The 26,986-nt window shown below is 53.7% G+C and overlaps 1 protein-coding gene across 1 annotated transcript; it reads right to left on the bottom strand.

Annotated features, from left to right (window-relative positions):
- Positions 1 to 27: 27 nt before the first annotated feature.
- STARD10 (StAR related lipid transfer domain containing 10) lies at positions 28 to 24,372 on the bottom strand. Its single transcript, XM_054576235.1, has 6 exons — positions 24,062 to 24,372; positions 4,222 to 4,369; positions 3,493 to 3,596; positions 2,467 to 2,584; positions 667 to 719; positions 28 to 442 (listed from the first exon to the last, which is right to left on the bottom strand). Exons 1-6 carry the CDS (start codon positions 24,266 to 24,268, stop codon positions 197 to 199), a joined length of 876 nt encoding a protein of 291 aa, XP_054432210.1. The 5' UTR covers positions 24,269 to 24,372; the 3' UTR covers positions 28 to 196.
- Between the last annotated feature and the right edge of the window lie 2,614 nt (positions 24,373 to 26,986).

Below are 26,986 nucleotides of genomic sequence, written 5' to 3' on the forward strand. Positions count from 1 at the left end.
ATAGGTACTACAAGGAGCCAGTTGAGGCTGTGGGATTGTTTATTAGGGCTGTGTCCAGCCAGGCCGCAGCGCCAACCTGGGCCTGAGCCCAATGTCCTCAGGAGGCGCAGGGTGTATGGGAGGGGAGAAAGCGTGGGAAAACCTGCCACCCCAGGCTCTGCCCCGTCTTGTCTCAGTCCCTATTGTGGTTCTGTGCTCAGGTGAGCGAGGTGTCATCGTCGCTGCCCTCGCCGCCAGCACCACCCATACGCTCCTCCCGACTCTCTGCCACCGCACTCTCGTCAATGTTCTCCAATGAGTCCGCATGCTGCACCGACAGCTCCGATAGCGCCAGGCTTGGCAGTGGGCTCTGCTCCGGGTGCAGCCATGGCTTGAAGTGCGGCTGATGCTTCTGCTTCCATTCAGGGTACTTCACGCATGCCTTGTACATCTTCTTCATGGCCTGCGGACCGGCAGCACTGCTGAGTCAGGGGTGAACAGGCGCAGGACCAGGCCTGCCCATATCCCCGCACTGTGCCCTCCAACCACTGAGCCCCCCGCTCCAAGCTCCTGAGTTCTGGCTCCAGTTTCATAACTCGACCCCCAGTCTCCATCCCTGACTCCACCCCTGTAGCCCCAAACCCTCTCCACCAGTCCCCGTACCCCCAAAGTCCCAAGGCCGCTCACCTTGGGAGCCAAGAACTGAGAAGATTTATTCACCACCCACTTGGGTAAGGAGCCTATGAGAACGGAAAAGGGTAGTTAGGAAAAAAGGGAAGAAGCAGCCTCAGGGACCTAGCCCCTGCCTCCATCCTGGGGTTTTCAGGGAAGCCACCCTCTTCTCCATCGAGGTGGGGGGTGAGACAAGTCCTATAAGACTTTGTCATCCTCATTCCCTCTTTCCCCCTCAGACCTAGGCCCTCAGGCTCAACTGTGTCCCTGCTCCACTTCTGCTGAGGCCAGGGGGCTGCAGGGAAGAAAACCACATGGTCCTCGGTGACCACAGGCTACACATGGGTTGAAATCCCGACTCATCCACCTCCTGCCTGCTGCCCTCCCCCTGCTCGCACTAACATCCCTTCTCATACCCAGCCCCTCTCACACCCAACCCCTCTGTGGTGAAGGGACCTGATGCTTAGCCCCTCCTCTTCCTGTCTTTCCTTGTCCCCTGCCCCAGGAAGCCTACCTGCTACATGGGCCTCATGGCTGAGCACCCCAGCCTGGCCTGACTCGGAATCCACAGCCCGGCTCTCCACTCTGTCTCATTCCCAAGTGTCTGCCCTGCCTCTGACACCCAACACACTCACTCAGTGTGATGCTGGGGAGCCCAGGGCTTTGGCGGGGCTCAGGGCTTACCCCTTCTCCAGGCCTTCACCCATTCACTCACTCCACATTCACTCAGTGATACCCACCCTGGACCAGCCCTGGGGACCCAGAAAGGAACTGGTTATATGGGAGGCCTAACAGTGTGCCAGTGTGCCAAGTGCGCTGCTTTGGGGGGGCGGGGCACAGAACAGGGAGCCAGTGACTCCTCTGGGTATCAGGGATGCGGGGGCGGGGTGACGTCTGAAGCAGCCCTGAAGGAATGAGTAAGGGAAAACAGGCGTTTCTAGGCTGAGGGATAGGAATGCTTCCCATGGGGAGGTGGGAATGTGTAAAAGTGTGTGAGAAGGAACCAGGAAACCTGGGCAGGGGGCTTAGACTCTTGACTCTGAGGGTGCTGGAACGTCACAGAAGAATTTTAAGCAGAAGAGAATCATGAGGAAATAAGTATTTTGGAAAAATTTATCTGGTGGCTGTATAGACAGACCAGGTAGATAAGTATGGAGAGAAATGCCAGATTCGGGAGCTATTTAGGAGGTAGAATCAAGAATTGGTGACTGAGTTTGAGAGTTGAGAAGAGGGAGCCTCACACGACCCCAGGTTCCTGGCATAGGTGACCAGGAGGGAGACTTAGGAGAAGGGGTAAGTTAGGAGGGGAGATGGTGAGTTTAGCATTGGACACAGTGAGTCTCAGGTCCTAGAAGACATCCTGAGGGACATGTATGTCTAGGAGGTTGGTGGCCCAGGGTTCTGGATCTCAGCAGAGAAAGCCATGTGGTCAGCTGACAACAGAACCCTTGGGAGCAGCTGAGCCTTCCCAAGGAAGAGAGAACTGAGGCCTGGAAAATCCAGGCCTCCAGGATGGACAGAGGGTGGGAACCATGAAGACAGCAGCCAATGAGCAGGGAGCAACTCGGAGTACAGGGGTGCGGGCACCCAGGACGACAGCCCAAAGCTTCATCGTGAGACAGTGGCTACTACGTTACCCTTGCTTTTCAAACCATAGTAAAGCTTCAAACCTTGGTTCAAATGACGTTTTGGATGTATGCCCCAAAATACAAAACAGCTCCTAAGAGAGGCCCGTCTGCATCCCGAGTAGATCAAGTCCCATGCCCTGGGTATGGGGGAGGATCCCATGGTAGGCTGCCAGGGCCAAGCCCTCACCTTTGGGGTCCACCTGGGCCAGGTAGGTGATGACGCAGCTCTTGGGCCCTGTGCTCTGGATGAGGTAGCCCGTCTGGATGGACACAGCTCGGACCAAGTCTTTTCGAGGTGGGTACTTCTGGGGATGGAAGGCATAGGGAAGTAAGACTCAGAGTGGGGGCAAAGGAGGTGTCTTTGTGAACACACACACACACGAGTTGGTTCATATCCCCTGGCGTCCACTCCAGGCCCGGTCTATCGCGGGGATGAGGAGAAAGGGAGGAGTCAGACTAGGCCATTCTTACCCCTCTTAAAGCTTTCCCTGTTTAAGATATTTGGGAAGATCCCAGGCTGGGGTCAGGGTTTATGAGCACACATATGCTTGTGCACATGTACACATGTACATGCACACACACACACACTCTCTCTTCTGTCCCAGGCCAGCTGTACCTGCCGTCCTGCCTCACGGAGATAAGGCAGGCCAGCCTCATGGAAGCCCAGGGAACCCTGCCCTCCCCACCTCTTGCTCCCCCCTTTCCCAGCCACATCACACCAGAATCCAACCAACAAAATTCAGCCCAACCCACCCACTCGCACACAGTGATGGCCCTCTCCTCATCTGCTTGAGAGCCCCAGCAGGGAGACAGGAACCATTATTCTCACTATATAGGAAGGAAACAAGCCCTGGCTGGGTAGCTCAGCTGGTTAGAGCATTGTCCTGATAGGCCAAGGCTGTGGGTTTGATCCCGGTCAGGGCACATATAAGAATCAACCGATAAATGTATAAGTTAAGTGGAACAACAAATCAATGTTTCTCTCTTTCCTTCTCTCTCCCTTCATCTCTCTCCAGAAGTCAAATGAAATTAAAAAAAAAAAAAAAAGATAAAAAAAAAAAGGACACTGAGGGCCAGTAGATTTCATGCCTGGCCTGAAGTGACAGGGGAGTCATGGTAGCAACCAGGGTCTTCTCCCTGGGCGAGGCCTGCCGGGCCAGCCCTACCTGGCACCTTCCCCTGCCCGCCCAGCGGGGAAGGCGCACCAACTCACTGGATGTTTGACTGAGTAGTTCATAATGATGTAATCAGTGCCCATGGGGAGCCAGGAGCGGAGGGTGATGACATCACGGTTCTTCAGGGGCTTTGGACACCTCCCTGTGGAGGGCAAGGGACAGTTCAGCCAGACCACTGGCCTTCCTGCCTGCAAGGGAGGGCATGGCAGAGGCCAGAGACACAGGGATGCCTAGTTAACTGCAAGCTCCCCTTGAACCAAACAGGTACCCCCCATACCAGACCACAGTCTCAGAACTGGAACTAGGAAAGAGAGCACAATCCTCTCCCCTCCTGTCTCCAGCCATCCCTGTTCCTCACAACCTCACACAGTCCTTACCTTGCTGGCCTGGCTTGTTTGTATGTGTGAGTGTATCAGACAACAACAGTGTTATTGTGATGTGTGTACATGAAAACGTATGGCTGTGAACATGTGGCAGATGGCTGCAGGTTGTATATGTGTGTACAAATGTATTTGTGTGGAATGTGTACACATGAACATGGAAATGCATATGTCTTTGGGAGTGTACCTGTGTGTGTGCTGCATGTACCCACTGTCTGGGAGTGGACAGAGATGTCAAGAAGGGCAGCCCTACATCTCAGCACTCAGGTCTCTGAGCAGCCTGGCCTTGGGAGAGATCACGAGGAGGGGAGATGGGGGTAGGAGGCTCGGCTGGAGGCCTGGCGGAGGCCTGCATGAGGCTGGGGTGGTGTGCTTGGGCCTGCTCACAAGAATAATAGCCCACGTCAGCATTGACTGTCAAGCGAGCGATGTCGAAAGTCTCAATGACGTTGCTGTCCCACTTCTTTCGGTATTCAATGTCATGTAGGACATCATAAAGTGTCTCGGCTGGCACATCGCGGCACTCCATCCGGCACTGCAAGAGAGACACATGTATTGTCAGGGCCACACAAGGCTCAAAGCTCTGGTGCCAGGGAACCAGAAGGCAGACAGGCAAAGGGGAGAGGAAAAGAACAGGAAGGAACAGTGACATCTGAAGCCAACATGGGCTCACCACTTGCCATGGGTCCTGTCCAGCCCTCCTAGAAGCCACCTGTGCCCGGAGACAGCAGCTCCTGTATCCAGAGATTATCCACCCCCCCATCTTAGCCCTACCAAACTTCCCCATTTGTCCCAGTTTCCTCCTCCAAGATGCCTTCCTAAATTACCCAGGCAGACTTTCTGGACTCCCTTACACTAAGTTTCTATATCTTTGCCCTCTTGAACCCTTGAACTTAATGGTTAGAGGCTCACAGTTTATTCAGCACAGAGGCTGGTATGGATACATGTTAAATGAAATGAAAGCACGAATGAACAGACCAATACCTAAATGGATGATTTCTCTCCTCCATGGCGCTTATCACCTGGCCATACTATTTGTCCTCCCTTTTTTTTTTTAATTCAATAAACATCTTTGGGTTTCTTATTACTTATTAAACTTGTTTTCAAAGAGCTTTCCATCTAGGGGAGAAAAGGGCCAAGGATACCTTTTTAAAAATTTAACCCTCAGTTGTCTTGTCAACTCTGCCAGACAAGAAATCCAAGGAGGAAACTGAGGCTCAGAGAGTTTAGATAAAGTAATTTTGCCAAAGATCACCTAGCTGGTAGATCGCAGAGATATGGGATTTAATCCAGATCACGTGCCTGGAAAGCGAAAGAAAACAGAACCATCGGAGGGTCTCCATCCAGCACTGCAGATAGACACATGGATTGTCGGGGTCACACAGGACTCAAAGTCCTGGTGTCCAGGGGACCAGATTTGGGTTCAGCAAGATAAAACGCAGTCCACAGCCTTGTTCTGCAATTTCTTCGCCCAAGCGGCCAACCCCCAGAATCAAGTTCCCCTCAGCAAGGGAACAAGTTTTCTTGCTGTATAAAAAGGTTTCCCAGAACTGCATGTTCACATGGCGCCAAGGGAAGCGCACACATTGTTTTCTACTAAAAAGGGCATACACGTAACCATACGAGGCAGGAGTCACACTGCGCTGCCCCTAACCTTGGGTATTCTAGGCTCAGGTATTCAAGTGAACTCTCCAAGCCCTGGGTATTCCTCATTTTACAGAAAACAGAGAGGACAGGAACAAACTAAGTGTTACCATGAGAACACAAGCAGACAAAGCCAGATGCTGAGATACTCTGCAGGGTTTCTGGTCCAGTCTTTTCTACAGTTTATCATAAGGAACTAGGCTCGACTAAGAGACTTAGAGGACACACTGCCAGCTATAAAGTGTGGTCCTGGGTTGCATACTGGCTTGAACATAACAGCTATAAATTACAGGACAGATTTGGGACACCTGGAGGAATATGAGCAGGACCTAAGTATTAGATGTGCCAAAAATTTGCTGAATCAAAACGGTGGAGATTGCTGCTTGAATAAAAACACAGATTACAAAATGGAATGCATGGTATAATCTCATTTGGGGTGGGGGGTAATATATGCACAGGAAAAGCTCAGGAAGCACGATTGCTAAGGTGTTAATAGCAGTGATCTCTAAATTATGAGAATATGGGGGGGTGTTTGTTTTTGTTTTTGCTGTTTGTTATTTCTAATTGTCTAAAACGTATAGTACTGCTTCTGGAATAATAAAAAAAATTTAAATAAAAAGTTCCCCCAGTGGGCTCTCTCTGGAGCATGCCCACATCTTTCTTCTCTCTCAGGCCTTTATTGTTACTTTTCTCTCCTAAACTCTAAGGATACCCATGATACTTGCAACCAGGGGAGCAGCAGGCAGCAGCGGCTCATCCCGGGCTTACCCCCTGATCCTGCCTCCAAGGTGCCCTTTCTCAGACTCTTTGCGAGCTAACAGCAGTCCCACCTTGGCTCACTTCTTTCCTATAACATTTCTAGGGAGTCAAAGTATAGCACCGCCTAGGCTCTCTCCTGTTGCTTCTTCTACCCTAAGCCCTTCCTTTATTTCACTGTCCCCAGCTTTAACAAACGGAAAGAAAGAAAAGAAAAGAAAGAAAAGAAAGAAAGAAAGAAAGAAAGAAAGAAAGAAAGAAAGAAAGAAAGAAAGAAAGAAAGGAAGGAAGGAAGGAAGGAAGGAAGGAAGGAAGAAAGAAAGAAAGAAAGAAAGAAAGAAAGAAAGAAAGAAAGAAAGAAAGAAAGAAAGAAAGAAAGAAAGAAAAAGAAAGGAAAGAAGGAAGGAAGGAAGAAAGAAAAAGAAAGATGCCTCAGAGAACTGAGAGGTGTACTCACCACACGCCAGGTACTATCCTAAGTGCTTTATATACATTATAGCATTTTATTCTTACAGCAACACTCTGAGGTATTTGACCCATTTTAGAATTAAGAAAACCAAAGTTCAAGGACAGACTTCAGCCTACAGAGACTGAACAAGTTACTCTCTATCTCTGTTTGCTTTTCTGCTCGATGAAGATCCAATCATTTACCACCACCCAATTCCAGCCCTGTGTGGAGCTTGAAAAAGCCAGAGATGAATCTGGGCCTGTCCTCGAAAGGCTTCCAGTTAAAAGAGAAGACCTACTTGAAAATGATGAGGTTCCCTAAACTGCCCAGGGGATACAGAGGAGGTCAGCTCTGTGAAGTGGGTGAGGAGTCAGGCTTCATCGAGAAGCTTAGTCTGGAAGGTCAGTGTCTGCCAAGTGGCCTTTGCAGAAAGAACAGCCAGGAACAGGCCCAGGGGCAGATGAGAGGGTGGCCTGTAGGAAACTCAGTGCATTCCATTTGCTCCAGCTCCCATGGTGAGTTATAGCCTGATACTCAAAAGGCCCTGGTTCCAGGTCACCTTGGAGGAATACTGATTCTGGGGCTGGGTCAGAGTAAGTATAAGATGACGCCGGAGCATCTTATCGTGCAAAAAAGAGACCTACCCACCGAATGCAAGGGATCTTGCACAGAGGACACAAGAGCCAGCATGATGAGCTTCCACTGGTTTAGCTGACCAACTCATCAGTGTTTGCCTGACGCTTTCCCAGTTTTAGCATTGAAAGTCCACATCCTGGGAAACCCCTCAAACCTGGGCAAACAAGGACAGCTGGCCACCTACCACAGCCCAAAGGTGGGACAACCCGTGTATTAAAATAAATAATGAATAATGATAGAAACAAATTGTATTCCGCTGAACAAAACAGGAAACCAAAGTATAAACGGGTATGAATAAATAAATAAATTAAATGTTTAAAAAGGGTATTTACATAGTTTCAAGGTACCCTCCCATCAAATACTTATTACAAAGGCAACATGAGTAACTCCATAATAGAGCAGCCTGGCAGATCCCACCTTAGTCAAGTGATCAAAATGAACGTCCTCAGTAATGAGCATCATTACTAATGATTAGTAAGTGAACATCATTAGTACAACTGGGTGCTGACTGATAGGACGCAACGAAAAGAATACAGGCCCCGCTTATGGGGTACTTCTGCCAAGGATTCATAACCTGAAGCTAATCATAAGGAAAACCAGACAAACCCAAAATGAGGAACTTTCACAAAATAACTGGCCTTTAAGCGTCAGGGTAATGAAAGTCAAGGAAAGACTCAAGAACTGTATCAGACTCACTAACAAAACCAGTGAGACTAATGAAACATCAGTGAATGAATGCGTGCGTGCGTGAACAACGTGCTGGCAGGGATGTGACGGTGAGAAGGGCGTGGGAGGAGATGGCAGACGCCAGACCTGGCATCATCGGGAGCATCCAGACAACCTTCTATTCAGCAGCCATGTGGTGGTCCGGGTGCCGCACCAGACATTCAACACACACTCACTCTTCGCTCCACATTTATGAGCTGGTGTTATGCCTGTGCTGCAAAATAAAAAAAACTGAGGCACAGGAGAGTAAGCAACCTGCCCAAATCAGGCAGCCTGAAAGCAGCCTAGCAGGGATTCAAAACAAAACCAGATCTTCCTGTACTCCTAACCACCAAGGAGCACTCAGGTGTGAGTTCTGAAGAAACCAGAACTACACTAAATCAAAGTGGGGAAGCTGGCACAGCTTTGCAAGGCCTCAGATGTGTTATACTGGACAGGAAGTGTACGGAGGGGCCGTGACAACAGGATGGTGTGGGAGGGGGCGGCGGGGGGGAGTGCCTCCTCCCTCAGGCCAGCCTCAGTGCTCCAGGGCCCAGCTGCACCCACCGCTGAGTGCACACTAAGAAGGGGCCCACATTGCCCCGATTTTGCCCATTCTCAGTCAGGCCTCCGGGATCTGAGTGATTGTGGCTTCAGGACCAAAGGCCTCCCTCTGAGAGAGCAGGCAGTGGGCGGAGCAAGCACAGCCCCAAGGCAGACTGGGCACCTATCGAGTGTAAACTCTGCATAACATTTTATCTTCAAGATACAGATGGAAACTTCAAAGGTTCCCCAGCTTGTGGCAGACTCTCAGGGAGGAAGGCCCTGATGGGAGAAGGGCACTGGGAAGGCATGAGCTCTGGCTGGGGCTGCCCTCCAGGTGAGGAAACTGAGGTCTGGGTGGTGGTCTAGAGAGCAGAGAGCGTCCATGGGCCCCCATGGCCCACAGCAACTGGTCTGGCTCCTAACCCAGCTCTTTCCACAGCCCCCTGGCGGGTAAATTACATCTAGCATTGTTCTTGCCTGCAGGGCCGGCTGCCACATCAGCAAAGATGAGGTGTAATTCTAAGAGGCTTTGGGATGCACGTGTGGGGGTAGGGTGAGTTATTGGAGAGCACCTGGTGGGTGGGCCTGTGACTGGAACTCACATCCATTGGGCCGTGGGCAAGTCAGTCTCTTCAGGTGAATACCTGCGAGCTCCCCCTGGAATCCGGAATTAAAGGGGAGGAGCTACACGGGGCTGCAAAGCTCTTCAAGCCTGGTTCCAGGAGGGAGACTGACAAGCAGCCATTTCACAGCTGAGAAAACTAAGGCCTGGGGTAAACACAGAGTGTGACCCCTGAACTCCACTGTCTCCAGACATCATGAGGGGGGAGTACTGTGATTGCCCAGAGCCCCTGGGCCCAACACCACCCCCCAACACCCCAAGTCCCACAGAGCCATGGTCAGAAAGGACTGGACAATCAAGGAAGGCCAGCAGGGGAGACTCCTGCAGACTGGGTCTGGCAATCCCAGGTTCCAATCCTCTCCTTGGGCACAAGATTTAACTCTCCTGAGTCCCAGCTTCCTCATATGAAAACTGGGGACACCAATAGTACCTGTGGCATGGGGGTGTTGTGATTACATTAAATGAGATAATGTATATAAAATGCTTGGCACATAGCAAATACTCAAAAAAACAGTGGCTGTTATTACTCCAGTGGGCTTCCTCGAGCAGCCAGTCACCCTCCCACAGGCCAGGACTAGGTCACATGTGCTTCCTTTTATTTTGTACCCTGGGCACCTCTCTTGCCTCACCCCGGCCCTGCCCTCCCATCCACCGGTTCGCCACTTTTGGGAGTCAGCTGTGTTCCAGGCCTGCAACTGGGCAGCATGGACCCAGAGACAATCAGACCTGGGCCCTGCCCCCAAGGAGCGCCATCAAGTGGGTGACAGGAAGGACAAGGACACAAAATCCCAGCAGCCAGTGAGCAGTGTTGAGGGATAGCGAGAGGAGGTAAGGGAACTGTGGGGGCAGAGGGTGATGGAGTCTGAAAGGAGAAGGAGCTAAACTGCCAGAAGGGGAGAGAGGGCATTTCGGGCAGACAGACTGGAGGGAGGCTCCACTAACCGTGTACAGAGCAGGGCCCAGTGTCTAAGCTGATTCTCACTTTCCCCCTCTCCTCTCTCCCCACCCCTTGCCTGTGCTTCTCTGGGGGACTTCCTAGTCCTCAGTCATAGAGGAGAAATCTCCATGGGAGGAGGGAAATGGTGGGGGGAGGGGCGGCAGTATCTCCCAGGACCCAGGCAGATGGCTGACCGAAGACAGGGCAAGGAAGTCAGTCAGGTCACCTCCATGGGGCTGTAGTATGGCCTCGAGGGCCAAAGGCCAGGGCAGTCACAAGCAAACTGAGACAGGTGAACCCGAACCTGGCCCTCACCCCAAGACCTCACACAGCAGGTCTGCAATGTCCTTGCCCACGGGCTATGTGGGGCACACGGAATATCCCAAAGTCCCGGAGGCCAGGAGATGATCTCTTCTGCCACTATTCAGGTTACCACTGAGGAAACTGAGGCCCAGAGCAGGGTAATGGGCCCAATTTGGTTCAATCCCTCAGGCTGTGCTGACTTCTCACCATGTTGCATTTTAGCAGTTTGGTAAAAGGAGTGACTGTTCAGCAAATTGCCCTTTCCCAACAGAACCATATTCAAGTCAGAGGAAGTTCTCCTAGGTACTGAGTATCAGATCAATCATAGCCCCAAGCTATAGCCACAACCTCAATAACCATTACCATGTGCTCAAGTCGCTAATTTATTATCCCACAAAGGAGACAGCAGCACCTGGACCATGGACCCCACAGGGGCTGAAATTTAGGTCAGACCACCTCTGCCAACTGTTAAGGACACCAAACTGCATCCTGTGCTGAAATCACCTCTTACCTTCCCAACACCCCAGTGGGTATCATCATTTCCATTTCATAGATGCAGAAAGTGAGGCCTAGAGAGTTACAATGATTGACCAAGACCACATGGCAAAACACGGGTGAAGCAGAGAGCCAGAGCCTGAGTGTGCCTGACCCCAAAGAGTCAGGACATTCTGCTGCTTTCATCATGAAGCAGGACTGGCCCAGCTGGCAACTGGAGACTGTCTGAGTTAATTGATGGTTATTATGCAGCACTCATTGAATTCAGAGGGCTTGCTCACCAGGGAGGCGAAGCTCAGAGGTTCTTCATCCGAACGAGGTCACAGACTTGATCCTCAGACTTCAATGGACTCAAAGGCAGGGCTGTGCTTTCCCAAAACCCAGCCCTGGAGCTCTGTGCCTGGAAGGCCGCTCTGAGAACCTTTCAGCCATGGTGTTGCCCCATCCGACCCAGCCAGGCCCCGCAGGCTTACAGTTTACTCAGCAGCTCCAGGGGCTGTCTGGGTCGGACAGGCCGCTGCCCTCGCCACGTCCTACCTGGAAGGCCTTGGCTTGGGCAAAGGACTTCAGCTCTGAGTCCCGTATCTTCATCTGTCAAACAGGGATAATCCTCCTCTCAGAGGAGGGCTGTGAGGATTAAATGAGACTTGTGTATAAAGCCTCAGCAGCTGCCCTTCCTCCCGCCCCTGGTTCCAGCAGCTTCCCCTGACTTCTCAGGCCCTGCTCAGGGGACCACATTCCTTATGGTCCCCAAAGGGCAACCAAGATATACAGGGACAGGAACAATATTTACAACAACAAAAAAGCCCCCTCTCTCTCCAGAGGGTAGATGGAGGAGGGGGGGGGGCGGCAGTGGCCCTCTTACACCAGGGCCTTGCCCAAATCCCCGCGACACACACACCACCCTCACAGCCACAGCCAGACACTGCCCTCCTCACATCCAACCAGGGCCGAGAGATGCTGAGACCACCTCCAGGGACCCCTCCTCCCTGCCTGCTCCAGGTTCTCCTTCCAGGGCCCGCTGCCTGCCTGCTTGCTGGCTTCAGGGCCCTCCCTCCTCCCCTCCCAAAACCCGCTGGGCCAGCACGGAAGCAGGCTGATGGAGCCCCTGCCCTGGCTTCTGGGTTTCTGGGGCCCCTAGAAGGGAGACCACCTCAGACCTCGCTCCATGTCCTCCGAAATCTCAACAGCAGCACAAGGGCACGGACAGGAGGCGTCGGGGAAGCAGAGAGGGGGTGGGCGGTACGGGAGGAGAGCCGTCTGACTGACCCTCAGGGGACTTTCCTTCGCTGGCTCCTGTCCTACTCTGCCATCAAACTGTAGCCTGGCTGATCCCTATCCAGGCAGCCCGCCCGCCCTGTCCCTAAATTATGCAGGTCGGGCTGGGGGCCCCAGTGCCTCCCTCCATCAGCGCGCGCTGCCGTGCACTGATGCGCCCACAGTGCTGGGCCCCCGTTCGCCTTGGCATCCCCTGGGCCTGGCACAGCTTAGTGAGGACCCGCTGCCTGAGCAGCAGGCTGGACAGGTGAGTCGACAAAGAGGCTATGCCTGTCGGAGCTTCTCTTGACTTTTAGGGTGCTGGGGCTGTGGAATCCAGAAGGAAGCGTCATCCTGACTCCTGGATTCTTATAAAAATCTCTGTGGCACTTGAAGCTGATGACTACTTCCGCCATCATCCTCATAAAATGGAGTGCAGGGCTAAGGCACATCCGAGCCAGATTCAGGAGAGATCCCAGGACTTTGTTGTAAGATCTTTAATAGTTCTGATAGTTACAGAAAAGTAAATTAAAATCGTACTGAGGTACCAATTTATAGTTAGTAACTTAGCAAAAATACATAAAATACCTGCTGCTTGTGAGGATGTAGTAAAACTGGTATAGTGAGTGACAGCAAATACGGGTTTCGCTATTCTGCAAAGGACTTTGGCAAATATTTGTAAAATCATAAAAATGTATCTTTCAACTTAGTTCCTGGGACCTCAGGACCAAAAATTTATACTCAGGAAAAAAATGCAAAGTAAGAAAAAAGTTCTGTTAACAATATTCATGAGCATATTATTGTACTCGTAATTAGCAAAATACCTCGTATACTGGAGAACAACCCTGACCACCACCAACAGCAGGCCCTGGTTGAGTTAAGAATGACACATCAAACCCAGGTCTCTATGGCCAATTAATATTTGACAAAGGGGGCAGGAGTATAAAATGGAGTAAAAATAGCCTCTTCAATAAATGGTGTTGGGAGATCTGGACAGCTAAATGCAAAAAAAAAAAGAAACTAGACCACCAACTTACAACCACACACGAAAATAAACTCAAGATGGGTAAAAGACTTAAATGTAAGCCAGGACACCATAAAAGTCCTAGAGGAGAACACAGGCAGTAAAATTTCAGATATCCCAGGCAGCAATATTTTCGCCGATATATCTCCTAGGGCAAGGGAAATAAAGGAAAGAATAAACAAATGGGACTACATCAAACTAAAAAGCTTCTGCTCGGCTAAAGAAAACATCATCAAAATGAAAAGGGAACCAACCATATGGAAAAATGTATTTGCTAATGATACCTCAGACAAGGGTTAGATCTGCAAAATACAGGGTCTGGCAGAAGAGATGCCTGCTTGAGTATGGTCGATAGGGTAATAACATGGGTGTAATACTTTATAGTTTTAATTTGAACATTTCACCTAAAATGTCATATGGTATGCTTGAGTGTGCTATTATGTTACAGAATTACATGCCTATGATTATGTAATAAAAAGGGCATTATTTGTGCTGGACCCTGTACATAAAGAACTCACATGGCTCAACACCAGGAAGACAAACAATCCAATCAAAAAATGGGCAAAGGACCTGAACAGACACCTCTCCAGGGAGGACATACACAGGGCCCATAGACATGAAAGGATGCTCAGCATCACTAGCTATCAGAGAAATGCAAATTTAAACCACAATGAGATACCACTTCACACTGGTCAGAATGGCCATCATAAACATATCAACAAACAAGTGCTGGCAAGGATGTAGAGAAAAGGGAACCCTAGTGCACTTTTGGTGGGAATGCAGACTGGCGCAGCCACTGTGGAAAACAGTATGGAATTTCCTCAAGAAGATAAAGATGGAACTGCCTTTTGACCCAGTGATTCCCCTGCTGGGATTGTATCCTAAGAATCCTGAAATACCAATTCAAAAGAACCTATGCACACCTCTGTTCACAGCAGCATTATTTACAATAGCCAAGTGTTAGCAACAGCCTAAGTGCCCATCAGGGAATGGATCAAATAACTGTGGTACATTTACACAATGGAATACTATGCAGCAGAAAGAAGGAACTCCTACCTTTTGAGACAGCATGGATGGAACTGGAGAGCATTATGCTAAGGGAAATAAGCCAGGCAGCGAAAGACAAATACCATATGATCTCACCTATAAGAGGAGACTGATCAACAAAACAAACAAGCAGAATAGAACCAGAGCATGGAAACATGGAACAGACTATCAGGAGCTGGGGTGGGGGGCAGAAGGGAGGAAAGAAGGGGAAGGGTCTAGTCAAGGAACATACACGGATGACCCATGGACATGGACAACTGCGGGGGGCTGACAAAGGGAGCGGGGGTGGTGCGGGGGAGGCACAGGGGAGAGCAACAGGGGAAAAACTGGGACAACAGTAACAGAACAACAGTAAAATTTAAACGAAAAATTTAAAAACCTAAACCGAAACTTAAAAAATAAATAAAAAAAAAAGAATGACACATCATCTCGATAATTGCTGCCAGCTCTGGAAGACGGTGGGCTCCCCAACGGCAGAGGCAGGGGCAGTGAACACCCAAAACCCAGGACAGGCCTGGCAAGGAGTTGCTGCCGGAAATGTTCATGAATGAATAATCCCTTAGCAATATGAACAAAGTTCGCAGATGCAATGTTACATGAAAAAAGGAGGATATAAACTTCTGCCTGTGCCATAGTCTAAACCAGCAATCCTCAACCTTTCTCATCTCACGGCGCACATAAACTCATTACTAAAATTCTGCAGCAGACCAAAATATATATTTTTTGCTGATCTGACAAAAAAAAAAAGGTATAATTTTGATTCATTCACATGGGACAGCTATTTTTGTATTGGCTGTGGTCATTTTTTTATTTGACTATCTAAGGGAAAAGAGGTCAGTGCCCCTGACTAGATAGCCAGGTATTGCATGTTTTAAAAATTCTTATGGCACACTAGTGTACCGCGGCACACTGGTTGAAAACTGCTGGTCTAAACTATGCATAAATTATCTACAACCTTGAATGAGAGCTAGAAGGAACCAAGAAAAAGTTTTACACAGAAATTGAGGCTCCAAGTGATTGATTTTTCATTTTTGGATTCTTGTTACTGTCGATACGATGCAGTTTATTTAAGATATAGAAACTATATATGAATTTTTCTAAGTTTAAAATATTGTCCAGATGCCCTGGCTGCCTGGCTCAGTGGATTGAGCACTGTCCCATATACCAAAAGGTCACGGGTTTGATTTCTGGTCCAGGCACATGCCTAGGTTGCGGGTTCAATCCCCAGTCAAGGTCAAGATATATATGAGAGGCAATCAATTGACGTTTCTCTCTCACATCGATGTCTCTGTCTCTCTCTTCCCACCATCCCTCCCTTCCTCTCTCTCTCTCTAAATCAATAAGCATGTCCTCAGGTGAGGATAAAAATAAAAATAAAAATAAAAAAAGGATGTCCAGAATCCCACAGTCCTTGTTCCCTGGACATGGAAGCCAGGACTCAGTCAGCTACGATGGGGCCTGAGGCTGCCCGTGCTGATGCTCCTTTACCTTGGAAATATCTACATCGTGGGCCGTGCCGGAGGTGGAGCCAGAGGGACTCAGGGCCCTTCTACCTTCGGGCCAGTGCAGAGGTATGACAACCGTGGGCCATCAGGGCAAGGACAGAGGAAAGCTGAGGATGAAGGTACAGGGAGGGGCACCTCAGTGGAGTCCTAAGGGATGAAGAGAAAGCAGATGGCACCCACATGCAAGAAGGGGGAAGAGGCTCCTGGCAGATGTGCCAGCATGAGCCCGAGGACTAGAAATGGCCTAGATGAGCTGGGGGAAGGAGAGGGTTCACACAGCTCCATGAGGTAACCTGAGTGAACATGGATAGAGGTGGAGGAAATGGAGCTGTCCCTTGGGTGCCTCAGACTGTTCATCCTTTCATCCATTGAGCAAATGTGAATGGTGGGCCAGCTGTGTACCACACTCTATGCTAGGGGCTTTGCAAATTCATCTGACCCTATCCTCTCAGTTACCTAGGAGGGAAGATTATGCCCATTTATAAATGGTGGCTCAGAAAGGGGAGTGGAGGAATCAACCTGTGACCCAAAGTCCACCCCCAAAGCTGTTCCCCAAGAACCAGGCTCTGCTCTGTGGAGGACCCAAGAGATCCCAGGTGGGCCAGCACCTGGCCGGGGGAGGACTGGCCCCGGGGGCACCACACTAGGGGTGTGGCTGCTGGGGCTGGCTCTGCCTGCCGTGAGCGCAGCTGGCAGGACACAAAGAGCACATGCGGTGCGGTGGGCCCAAGGCAGGGCCTCCTTCCCCCGCCTCCAGGCTCAGCATTCCCACCTGCGAAATGACCAGGCGAGTCCTGTGCTGTGGCCCCCTCTCCTGAAGAGGAGGAGGTCTAAAATCAGATATCCCCTGCCCTGGCCAGCATGGCTCAGTTGGTTAAAGCATCATCCTATAACCAAAAGGCTGCCAGTTCAATTTCCAGTCAGGCCACATGCCTCGGTTGCAGGTTCAATTCCTAGTTGGGGAGCACGTGAGAGGCAACTGATCGATGTTTCTCTCTATGTCTCTTCTCCTCTCTCTCACACATGAGAATAAAATAAACCCTCACCCGTCTTCTCCCCAAAAGCAGGGCCCACCTGAGACTCGGATGGGGCACAGAGGTGCTGCTGCACCGCCCCTAGACAGAGCTCCCTGAGTTCCTCCCGAGTCTGCTCAGACAGACCAAGCTGTGCCCTCTGCTGCTCTCCGTCCAGGGCTGAGTGACTCATGGCTGCTCGGCTTCCTTCCTCCTCCCTCGCCGTGTCTCCAGCAGCCTACCTGGACCCCCATCCCCCAGGCTCATGAGCAGCAGGCCCCAGCTCTGCAGCAATGAGGAACATCCTGCTGACATCTCAGAAGCTGACCTCCTGGCCTGGAGCTCCGCTCCAGCCCCAGCCCCGGGGGAGGCGGGGAAGCCAGACAGAGGAGGGAGAGCTGAGAAGGAGAGGCAGAGAGTGGGTGGGCTTGGAAGAAAAGGGAGGGGGTGACAGGAGACCAGTGAGACAAGACAGGGCCAGGCCTGACATCAAGACAAAGACAAATTGGATAAATGTCCCCCTGGGATTCAGGAACCACCAGTGGCCTAATGCCCCCAAACCCCTCTAATAAACTCCAGACTGCATCTTCAACAGCCCCCTGGGACCCACCCCCCAGACAGCCCACAGGCCTCTCCTAGGCATCATGCCCACCGCCGTTGTAATGTCTACCCCAATGACTGCGCCGCTGTGCTCCCCCCTCCTGTGCCTGGAACCCAGGCAAGGCTCTGGACTCGTCCCTCACTGCCATCCCTGCGACTCCACTCAGTCGGGCCTTCCCAGCAGCTCCTCCACGCCAACCTCAGGCAGGCCTCAGCGTCCTTGCTTGGCGTACTGCAGCCACATCCTCATCTCCTGGCTCCCAGGACAATCTGTCCCCTGCCGCCAGGGAGCTTTCTGAAATCCAGAGCTAATGATGACACTGGCCAGCTTGAAAGGCTCTGCTGCCTCTCTCTGCCTTCAGCAAATCCTAACTCCAAGGCTTCTTCCTCACTCTGGTTCTGCCTCCACTCCTTCCTTACCCTCAGCCCACGCCTCTGCTCCTGTGAGTCTGCCTCCCTGAGGGACTCACCGAAACCCTCTCAGCTTGCTGCCTGCCTCCTGCTGGCCTCCCACCCCCGTCCCCCCCACCGACACCTGCTGCCCTGGCCTTCCTCAGCCTGAGCTCTCACAGAGGGCGGTCACATCAGTCTCCCACTAGGACTTGTGAGCAGGGCCCGGGTCTGATCCACTTCTGGTCCCCAGCAGCAGCATAGGCTGACAGGGCACATGGGAGGCATGAGAAGGAGTTTGCTGAATGAATAAATTAGTGGGACAGAAAAAAATGAGGGAAAGGGACAAGTAGCGACATTAAGGCAAAGGCAATAACCATCAGAGACAGGAATAGGAAACACACCCTAAGGGAAGACTCTGAGACCCAGAGAAGACAGGCCCAGGGGCCAGGCCAGGAGGCTGGATGGAGGCAGGGAGGGAAACCTCAGCAGAGTCAGAGCTGAAAAGAGCAGGGGGACAGGAGCCGCCAGGAGACAGGCGAGGAGACATAATTGGATCAGAGACAACTCTGAGGGGGTGTGACTCACACACAGAGTAACACCAGACACAGAAACACAATTTCACACTCAGAGGCACACACACAACCTCAGAGACACACCAACATGTGTTCAATAAGGACACGTAGTCACCCACAAGCCACCTCTACACAGCACGCCCACACATAGACGGCCAGACAACCCCCATCGCGTTATCCTGTCCTCAGCACACAACCACCATCTGGTGTCTTATTTACTTATTTGCTTGCTTCTATTTTGCTTATCTCGCCCTCAAGATGTAAACCCATGACAGCAGGGCCTAATCTGTCTGGTTTGCCATTAAGTTCCTGGATATAATATAATACTTGGCATATAGTATGTGCTCAATAACTATGTGTTGAATGACTGAATGTTGGAGACACACAAGGGAACACCATCCCCTCTAGCTGTCAGGCCTCTGCCTTAAGAGTCGTCACCTCCCTGATCTCATACCAGGTCCCAGGCAACCTGAAAGGGTCAGAAGACAGAGGGACGGTGGGCCTGGAGATGGTAGAGGGGATCTCGGGGAATCAGGGGACGATGCAGGATGTGCCATGAAAGGATGAGATTAAATGGCCTGGGCACTGCGTGGGTACTCACTCCCCCATTCCCAGTGTGTGGGGGCAACGTGGGGTATACATGTGCAAGCACTGTTCTGCCCCAGGACATAAAGATTCTAGAGACATAAGAAGTGGCAAGTACCTGCCTCCAGGGAGCCCTGGCTGAGAGGCAGGGAGGCAATAGTTAGGCTGAGGCCCCAGAGAACTGCTCCAGCTGCCCCGAGCCAAGTGCCACCTGTCCCAGGCTCTCTTTAATGACAGGTGAGAGGAGCCTGCATTTGGCGTGGGAACCACCACTGAATTCTGGGCCCACTACTTTCTTCCACTGCCTGTGTTTCGGAAGCTCCCGGGGCCCCATGGTATCAAGGCCAGCCCAAGCATGCCAGAGATAAAGGGAGGCCCCTCAAGCCTGACACCTGGTCTGAGCAGCTTTCCTCCCACCTGTTGCTGGAACATGCACATCTTCCCAGGTCAGGGGTCATGGCTGGAATAGCATTTCTATACCTATGTCCTTGGCAACCTGGCGCCCAGGCCTGTGGCCACTGGTCCCTCAGGAACAGGCTAGAGTGACCCAGGAAGGCCCCAGATCCCCAAAGAGTGCCAGATGCGTGGGGTCATGGCGCCTCAACCCTGGCTCCAGGTGGCCCAGCCAGGCGTGGGGACACAGGGGAAGAAATAAGACCCATCTGTCTCTTGGACTCCCTCCTTTCTCTTATCTCCTGAAACTTTAAAGACTTTCAACTGGAAACTGAGCTGAGGCTCGTTAAAATTTAAAAGCCAGAGCCTGGGGAGCTGGGCATGGAGGGCACAGAGCCAGCCTGGTGGCTGGGGGCTCTTCTAGCCCCAGGAGACACTGACTAGAGGGACCCACCCTTCCCCCTGCCCTACTCCCATTCACGGGGTTCCTTGTCCCCAAAAAGGCACCAAGGGAGCTGCACATCTACACCTCAACCTGAATAACACGCCATAATTTGCACATTGCAAAGGGTTATCCTGTAACCAGCGTGTCCCATCCATTGTCCCTCCTAACTCTCTCTCTGGATGCGTAAGGCCCATGCCACAGGAGGGTTGTGAAGACACAGTAGAAAGACCAAACACCTGGCCTCGCCCTCGCCCCCGCCTTCCCCATGACCTGAGTCCCACAGACTTTTACAAGTAAAAAGGGCCCTTGAAGATTCCCGAGATGATACCTTGACCCCTCGTTTCAAAGGCAGACAGAAGAAGGTGCCAAGAGCAGACAGGACTGAGCACTGGCTTGAGAGCCTGGGGGTGGGGGGTAGGAGAGGAGAGGAGGAACAGGTGAATAATGAGACAGAGCAATGAGGGGCTACTGGAGCTTTCTCCAAAGGGGAAGGGTAGGAGCCATAGGACAGGAAGTCGGAGAAGACAGGTCCCCACTGCCCAGCTTCCTATGGCAAGAGGAACCTCAGGTTCTCGGCCACCCTCCCCCAAGAGATCTCCCACCCCTACTCCAGCTGCCAAGCCCCTCAAGGCCCCTTCCCACTGGGCCCACCCCTGCCTTGGGGTCTGCCTCTGAACACCTGCTCCATGAGTAGGCAGGGGTCACCTGGAATTGTCAATCCCCTCTCCATCAGGGTCTGAAAACCTCTGAGGACAAGGGCCAGGCCTCTCCCGCTCCCTCTCCCTCAGCCAAGCACCAGGCTAGGCATGCGGCGGCACCGGAGGACCTAAGCACAGAAGTGTCCAGGGCAGGGCCGGGCAGGGCCGGGCAGGCCCTGTCATCTCCCACTTTCTGTCCCCCATTCCTCATTCCATTCCTATGGGCCTCAGCACAAACACTGAGTTCAGAGGCTCTGGGGGCCAGGAAAGCCTGATGACACAGACAGAGAAACAGCTCAGAGAGGGGCAGGGAGGTGGCCGCTGTCACACACACAGCAGAGGAAACCACAGCCAGGAAGACACCAACCTCTCGCCCAGCTGGCCCTGCCTGAGTGACAGACCTCTGGGTCCCCATTTCTCACAGTACTACGGAGCCACGGGGAAGCCTGACCTGGACACTAAGAGACCTGGGTTCAGGTTCCACGCTGCCCTCCACCTTGGACCAGGATGCATGTTCGGCATCTGCCCCTGGGACAGGGCCTGACCTCTCAGGAGGTGCTGTGTGCCTCCTCTCCAGTGCCCAGAGCACAGCACAGGCCTTGGGCCAGGCTGGGCTGGTGGCCAGGGGGGAGGGAAAGGGCCTCCAGCAGCCCCTTTCCGTTTTCCTGGCACCGAATTCCAGGCCCGGTGCCACAGTGGCTTCCTGGGACCTCTGGACACAGGGGAAGGAGAAGATAAGTCGGGGGGAAGGGAGATAACGTGGAGAAAATCAATCAGGTAGATAGATAGGCGGATCCGGATCCACGCCCCAACCCTGTGATCATAAGCACAGGGCGCGTCCAGGGGGCAGCTGGCTTTCCCGCTCAGGGGGCGGGCCTAGAAGGCTGGGGCAGGAGCTGGGCAGTGGGTAGAAGCTCCACAAACACCTGTGATTGAGTTCCAGCCTCCAGGAGTGACCCAATCATCATTGGGACTTTGGCTTCAGACCTGTTGTGTGACCTTGGCAAACCACGCCCCTTTCTGTGCCTCAGCTTTCTCATTTATCAAAGGAGAATGGGATGATGAGAACACTGTGTCCCTCAGTTATTGATGGGGTCAAATGCTGTAATGTTGATTAAGACGTGAGCCCAAGTGGAGAGGAGCAGAGGTTCTGGAGCCAGGCTGGTCTGGGTTCTACACAGCTGCCCTGTAGCCCTAGGTAAATGTCATCATAGTCCTCAGCCCCAGTTCCTTTCTTTGTAGTATGGAAACAAGCCTACCACTGCCCAAGACTAAACTGCGGGTAAATTAGATGATGGAGAAAAATGCCTGGCTCAAAGCAGGGGGCCTTAGAAATGGCATTCCTGAAACGTTGGGGGTAGGCAGCTCAGGGACCTGTGCCCATCTCCCAGAGCTCCGCCTGACTGTGCCGAGGGTCTCAGGAGCGGGGTACAGGAGGCCCATAATCAAGGCCCCAGCCTCCTCCCTAGGCTCCAGCTCTGCTCAACATACAGTCCCCAACCCTCACTCCACTGGGGGAAGCAGACCTGGAGGGTAGCAATTGGGAGAAAAATAAGACAGAGGGCTAAGCTGAGAGACTAGATATCTGGGTTGCAAGCCCAGCTCTGCTGGAACTTGGCTATATGACCCTGGGCTGGCTCCTGTCCCTCTCTGGGCCTCAGTGTCCTCACTTGCACCCCAGTGAGCGGGGAGTATAAAACAGGGGACTGCCAAGGACCCTTTGGCACCTCCAGTCTCTGCTCAGTCTGGGAGGGAAGAAGGATCAGGGTCCTGGCTGCCAGGGAGGGTGTATGCCCTAACCATAAGCCCACAACACCCCAGTTTTTCTGAAAACTCCCTCCGCTCCCAAGGAGGGCTATCGGACATGTCTGATCTGTTGTGGCAGTCTGGTCCCCAGACCCATCGACTCCCGTCCGGACGTGGGCTGGTTTATTCATTAACCAAGCCAGATGGAGGAGGAAGCTCTACCCTGTTGACATAGGGTGGGAGTACTAGGCTCAGTTCAGGTCTTCCCCTTCCCTCCCTTCTGGAGAGCCAGCTCAGAGGGGAAACCACACTTCCCCACTTCACTGTGCCGCCATCCTTAAGCCTTTCCCAGGTCACGGTCAGGATAACAACCTTATTCTCCCAACAACCTTGTTCACCTTTCGTTCAGTTGTTAAATTTGATCCTCCCTTCCTTCACTCCACGCTTCAACCAACATCCCTGCTCTGTCTGTGTTGAGTGCAGGAGACACAAACTGGGAGAGGACCTATCTCTTGTCTTCAGTGAGTACCAAGCTGGGACATACCAGCTGCCCTCCCCTTCCCTGCCTCAGGCCCAGACACAGGTCAGGCCCCCAGGGAAGCCCCAAGCGCATGGTCCTCAGGCCTGGACAAAAAGTCCCAGAGGGAAAAGCAGATTGCAGAGTAATAGAAGGGAGACGGAAAGGCAGAAAGGATGAGCCAGAGGGCCACATGGGGACAGATGGACGAAGCTGTAAATGACTAAGAGAAAGGGAATCAGAATGGCACAAGGTCAGAGACAAAGAAAGGTCAGACGTCTCTGGGTGTGAGACCAAGATGCCTGAGCTAAGTCTGAGAGGAGGGCCCAGGCAGGAGGGGCTGAAGTGCGGGAAGGGCAGGAGGTCTGAGTCTAGTGCCCTGACCCACCATCCTTTGCAGCAGGAATACACACTTCACAGTTCCAGAAGGACACAGAAAGGAAGAGGCAAGGGAAAGGGAAGGGACGTAAAGGGCACAACCTACTGCCAGGAGCCCACTGAAGGGAGACCTACCCCCCTCGAAATGTGGCACTCACACAAGGCCAGATGTGCTACGGGCAGCCACCGATGCCTCTAGAGCAGAGTCTTCACCAGCCTCTGGCCCTGTCTAGGCCCCTCAGAGAGGGGGGCCCATGGGGTTCCACACTCTAAGGCCGTCCTGATGAGGCACAGAGAGAAAAACCATGGGGCTCTGGGAAACCGGTCGGTGGCTGGGAAGGGGCTGACCTGCCCTGCCTCTTCTTGCCTGCCTTGGGCCCCTCCTCCCCCCACTCACCCCCAGCCTGGCCCTGAGTAAAGCTGGGACATCCAAGCCTTGCCCTCAGGATCTGCCAGCCACAACCCTGAGCCCCTAGAGGAGACCCAGGGAGCAGACAGGAGGGGAAGGGGGACGAGCAGGACACCGGGCAAGAAGGAATCAGGCCTTCGGCACCCAAGTGTGCAGAGAGCAGGGAAAGAGATGCAGCTCGGACTGAGAAAACCTGGGAGATCCGGGCTCAGTCTCCCACCGTGAACGACTCAGGTGAAGGTTAGTGGGGGCAGAGGGGTCCCTGAGGGAGTCCACTCTCCTAGCTGGGCCTGGCAGCAGCCCCGCCGGCCTGGATGAGGCAGGGGCATGCGGACGCCTGGCTTCTGGCTCGGGGAGCCAGTCACACCCCTTTTCCTGGCCTCAGTTGGCCCATCTGTGTGATGGGGGCTTGCAGAACAAACTGTGCCGCCTCCTGGTCCCTGGCAAGAGACGCTTTCTGAAACGCACAGCCAGGTGTCCGCGGCTCGGAGGGAGGACCAGCAGGCTCCCTGTCGGAGGTGGGGAGGCTGCACGTGCAGCAGCGCGGCCCTACCTTGATCTTGTGCAGGGTCCGATCCACCTCCACAGCCTGCACCCACACAGACACTCCGGCCTTGCTGTAGGTCAGGTTCCAGCCCGCCTCGGCCTCGCACTCTGACCGGAAGCTGCGGAAGTCCTGGTCGTCGGGCACCTGGACGCTGTCGCGGCCCAGGACCGGCCGAGGCCCCTGGGGCTCCGTGGAGGCCGCCGACTTCTCCATGGAGAAACCCGGGGCCCTGGTGCTCGTCCGGCTCCCCTGGGTCCTCCGCGGAGGTTCCAACTACGTCGACGCGGCTGCAGATGCTGACGCCACCTTCCTGGGACCTGCAAGACCGGTTTGGGGACCGGAGTCAGTGCGCTGGGGGCGCGGGTGGGGCTGTCCGGGGTCCGGGGTGGCGGGGAGTTCGAGATAAGCAGGGGCTGGCCCCTGGAGAGGGCGCAGCGGCGTAGAGCAGGCACGGGGCGCATCCCCAAGGAGCGACCCCAGCCCTCCCTGGGGCTGGAGTGGGGGCTGCGGGTCGGGGGAGGGGACGGGGGCTGCGAGAGCCCGTCGGGTCGGGTCCCGGGGGAGGCCGGGACCGCGGTGACGGCCGGTCCGGCGGTGTCCGCGCAGCGCTGGCCGGATCCCCTCAACTCACTCGGGCAGCGGCGCCGGCGCGGGAAGCGCGCGGGGCGGGGTGCCGGCCGGGGGGACGCTCGCCGGCCGGCAGCTCACCTGTGCCCGCCGCTCCGCCGGGGCCGCCGGGGCCGGGGTGCGAGCGCCGCCGCCGCGCTGCCGCTGTCCCGGCGACCGGGGCCGCGCAGGGGCTCTGGGGGGAAGAGCAGTGGGTTCCCCCGGCTCGGCCCGCCCCGCGCCCCCCGCCCCGCGCGCCCCCTCCCTCCCTCCGGGCCAGGCTCGGGGGCTGGGGGCTCGGGGCCACCGCTCGCCTGAGCTCGGTATTTTCCAGGCTGCGGAGGTATAGCGGTCGGAGCTCGGAGCCCCGCCCCGCCCCGCCCCGCAGGGTCCTAGCGCCCTCCCCGCCCTCCGGGAGGGGACCTGACCCGGCGAGGACCCGTTCTCAGGTTGGGCGGACAGGGCGGAGAGGGGCCGAGATAGAGTGGGCTCTGAGAGGAGGGGCGGGGAGGTGCGAGAATAGAGATTCTGGGAGGTAATTGTGAACCCCTTCTCTCCACCCTCCTCCCATACTCACAGGTGCACAACTCCGCAACAACCTACTTACACACAGGCACGCGGACTCCAGAACACAGAGACCCCCCCCCCCCCCCCCGAAACGACACCCCAGAGACCCAAAGATGCGCGCACACACCTCACCACAATCAAGAGCGGCTCAGAGATGCCCACAGCTTACATCCCTGACCAACCACTAGCCGCAAGGGTCACAGGCTGGCCAGACTTGGGCAAAATCTCCACTCCCAGCTGGGAGCTTTAACAAGGCTCCCCTCTGGCCCTTGTCCACCACCACCCCTCCTCAGTACCCATGTGTGTCTCTACACACCTCCTGTGGACTAGACTAGGCTCTCAAAAGCATCTGGCTCCAGAGCACTGGGGCTCCCTGTCCCTTGCTAGGCAGAGCTGGCCGTGCTCCATAGCCACGGGGAGATATGTCCACCAGCCCTCCAGCCACCCCTTCCAGCCTGGGAGGCTGCCACCTGCCCTCTGGGTCCTAGTGCCAGCTCTGCCTCCCACTGCTCTGTGTGAACTGAAGCCAGTAATTCAACTTCTCTGAGGCCTGGCCGGTGTGGCAGAGGGCCCAAGGCCGATCATTCACTGACCCCAGGGGCTGTCCCTTGACCAGAGTGGACGGGCAGCTAATGGGGCCCAACAAGTGCCCAACATTTGCCCAGCGTCACACAGCGAGTACATCCTACTTTGGCATCCAGAACCCAGAACCCAGGTCTCAGCCTCCTGCCATCATAGGGTTCTTTGCTCTGCTCTGCCTGCCTATCTGCTTGGTCGTTAGTTTCCCATGTGTAAAAGGAGGGAATCAGAATGTATAACCTCCTAGCCTCACCATCCTAGATAGAACAACTTCTCCTAAAGTCTCTAGACAAAGATGAGGAGTTGTCACAGTGGATTCGATGGGTTCGCAAATACAGGCTTTTCTTCCTGAAGTGCTTAGGGATTTGAAATGTTTCAAAAGTGGTGGTGGTGAGCGGGGACCTGATGGCAAGCGACTCCAAGGGTCATTCTGTAAAGTAAATCTTGTAAAATGTGTTTCAGGTCCCCACAGAGACCGTAGATCTGCAGTCTGGGGAGTGTAGTCAGGTAATCACCCTGTCTCTCCTAAACTAGTCTTTCCGTGCCAGGAAGTGGGTGGCCGGTGTGTTGGCTCTGGGCTCAGGAGGCCAAGGGTCTGGCTCTCACTGTGCACCTCCTCCGCCTCCACCCCAGCTCTAGGCAGGTCACTGCCCCTCCCCTGGCCTCAGCGGTTTTGTCTGACAGCTTCACACTCAGGTTTGTGGGAGGTACAAAGAGACATACGCAGAGCCTGCTTTGTGGGAGCCTCTGGGATCTGACTTGAGGGAAAGAGAGGGGAGCACTGGCCTGGTGGCTCCTGCCTTCTTGAGGCCCCAATAACACACATTTTAGCTGTCAACAGGAACCAGAGTAAGAAACCTTTCAGGCTTATCACCCAGTCCAGGGTAAGAGAGATAAGGCTGGGGTGGCAGCAAGAGGTAGCAATGAGCACAGACTGACAGAAGCATTTCCCCACCCCTAGAGAGCTGCCAGCCTCAGGCAGACACTCGGGGAAATACAGATGGCAGAAACCAAACCACCACTCAGATCCTGATGTAGGTTAACCAGGATTGAAGGTTTTCGGTCCTGGGTCAGAAATGGTGGGTGGCCTGGTACCCCTGGGCTTAGATGGCCATGCCTTGGGCTCAGCCGGGGGTCCTAGGTTCAGGCCATGCTAACTGGCCAGTGGGTGGACAGAGG

The sequence above is a fragment of the Pteronotus mesoamericanus genome, unplaced genomic scaffold (assembly GCF_021234165.1).
Source record: "Pteronotus mesoamericanus isolate MK-2021 breed Mesoamerican mustached bat unplaced genomic scaffold, CSHL_Meso_final contig_33, whole genome shotgun sequence".
NCBI classification, from domain to species: domain Eukaryota; kingdom Metazoa; phylum Chordata; class Mammalia; order Chiroptera; family Mormoopidae; genus Pteronotus; species Pteronotus mesoamericanus.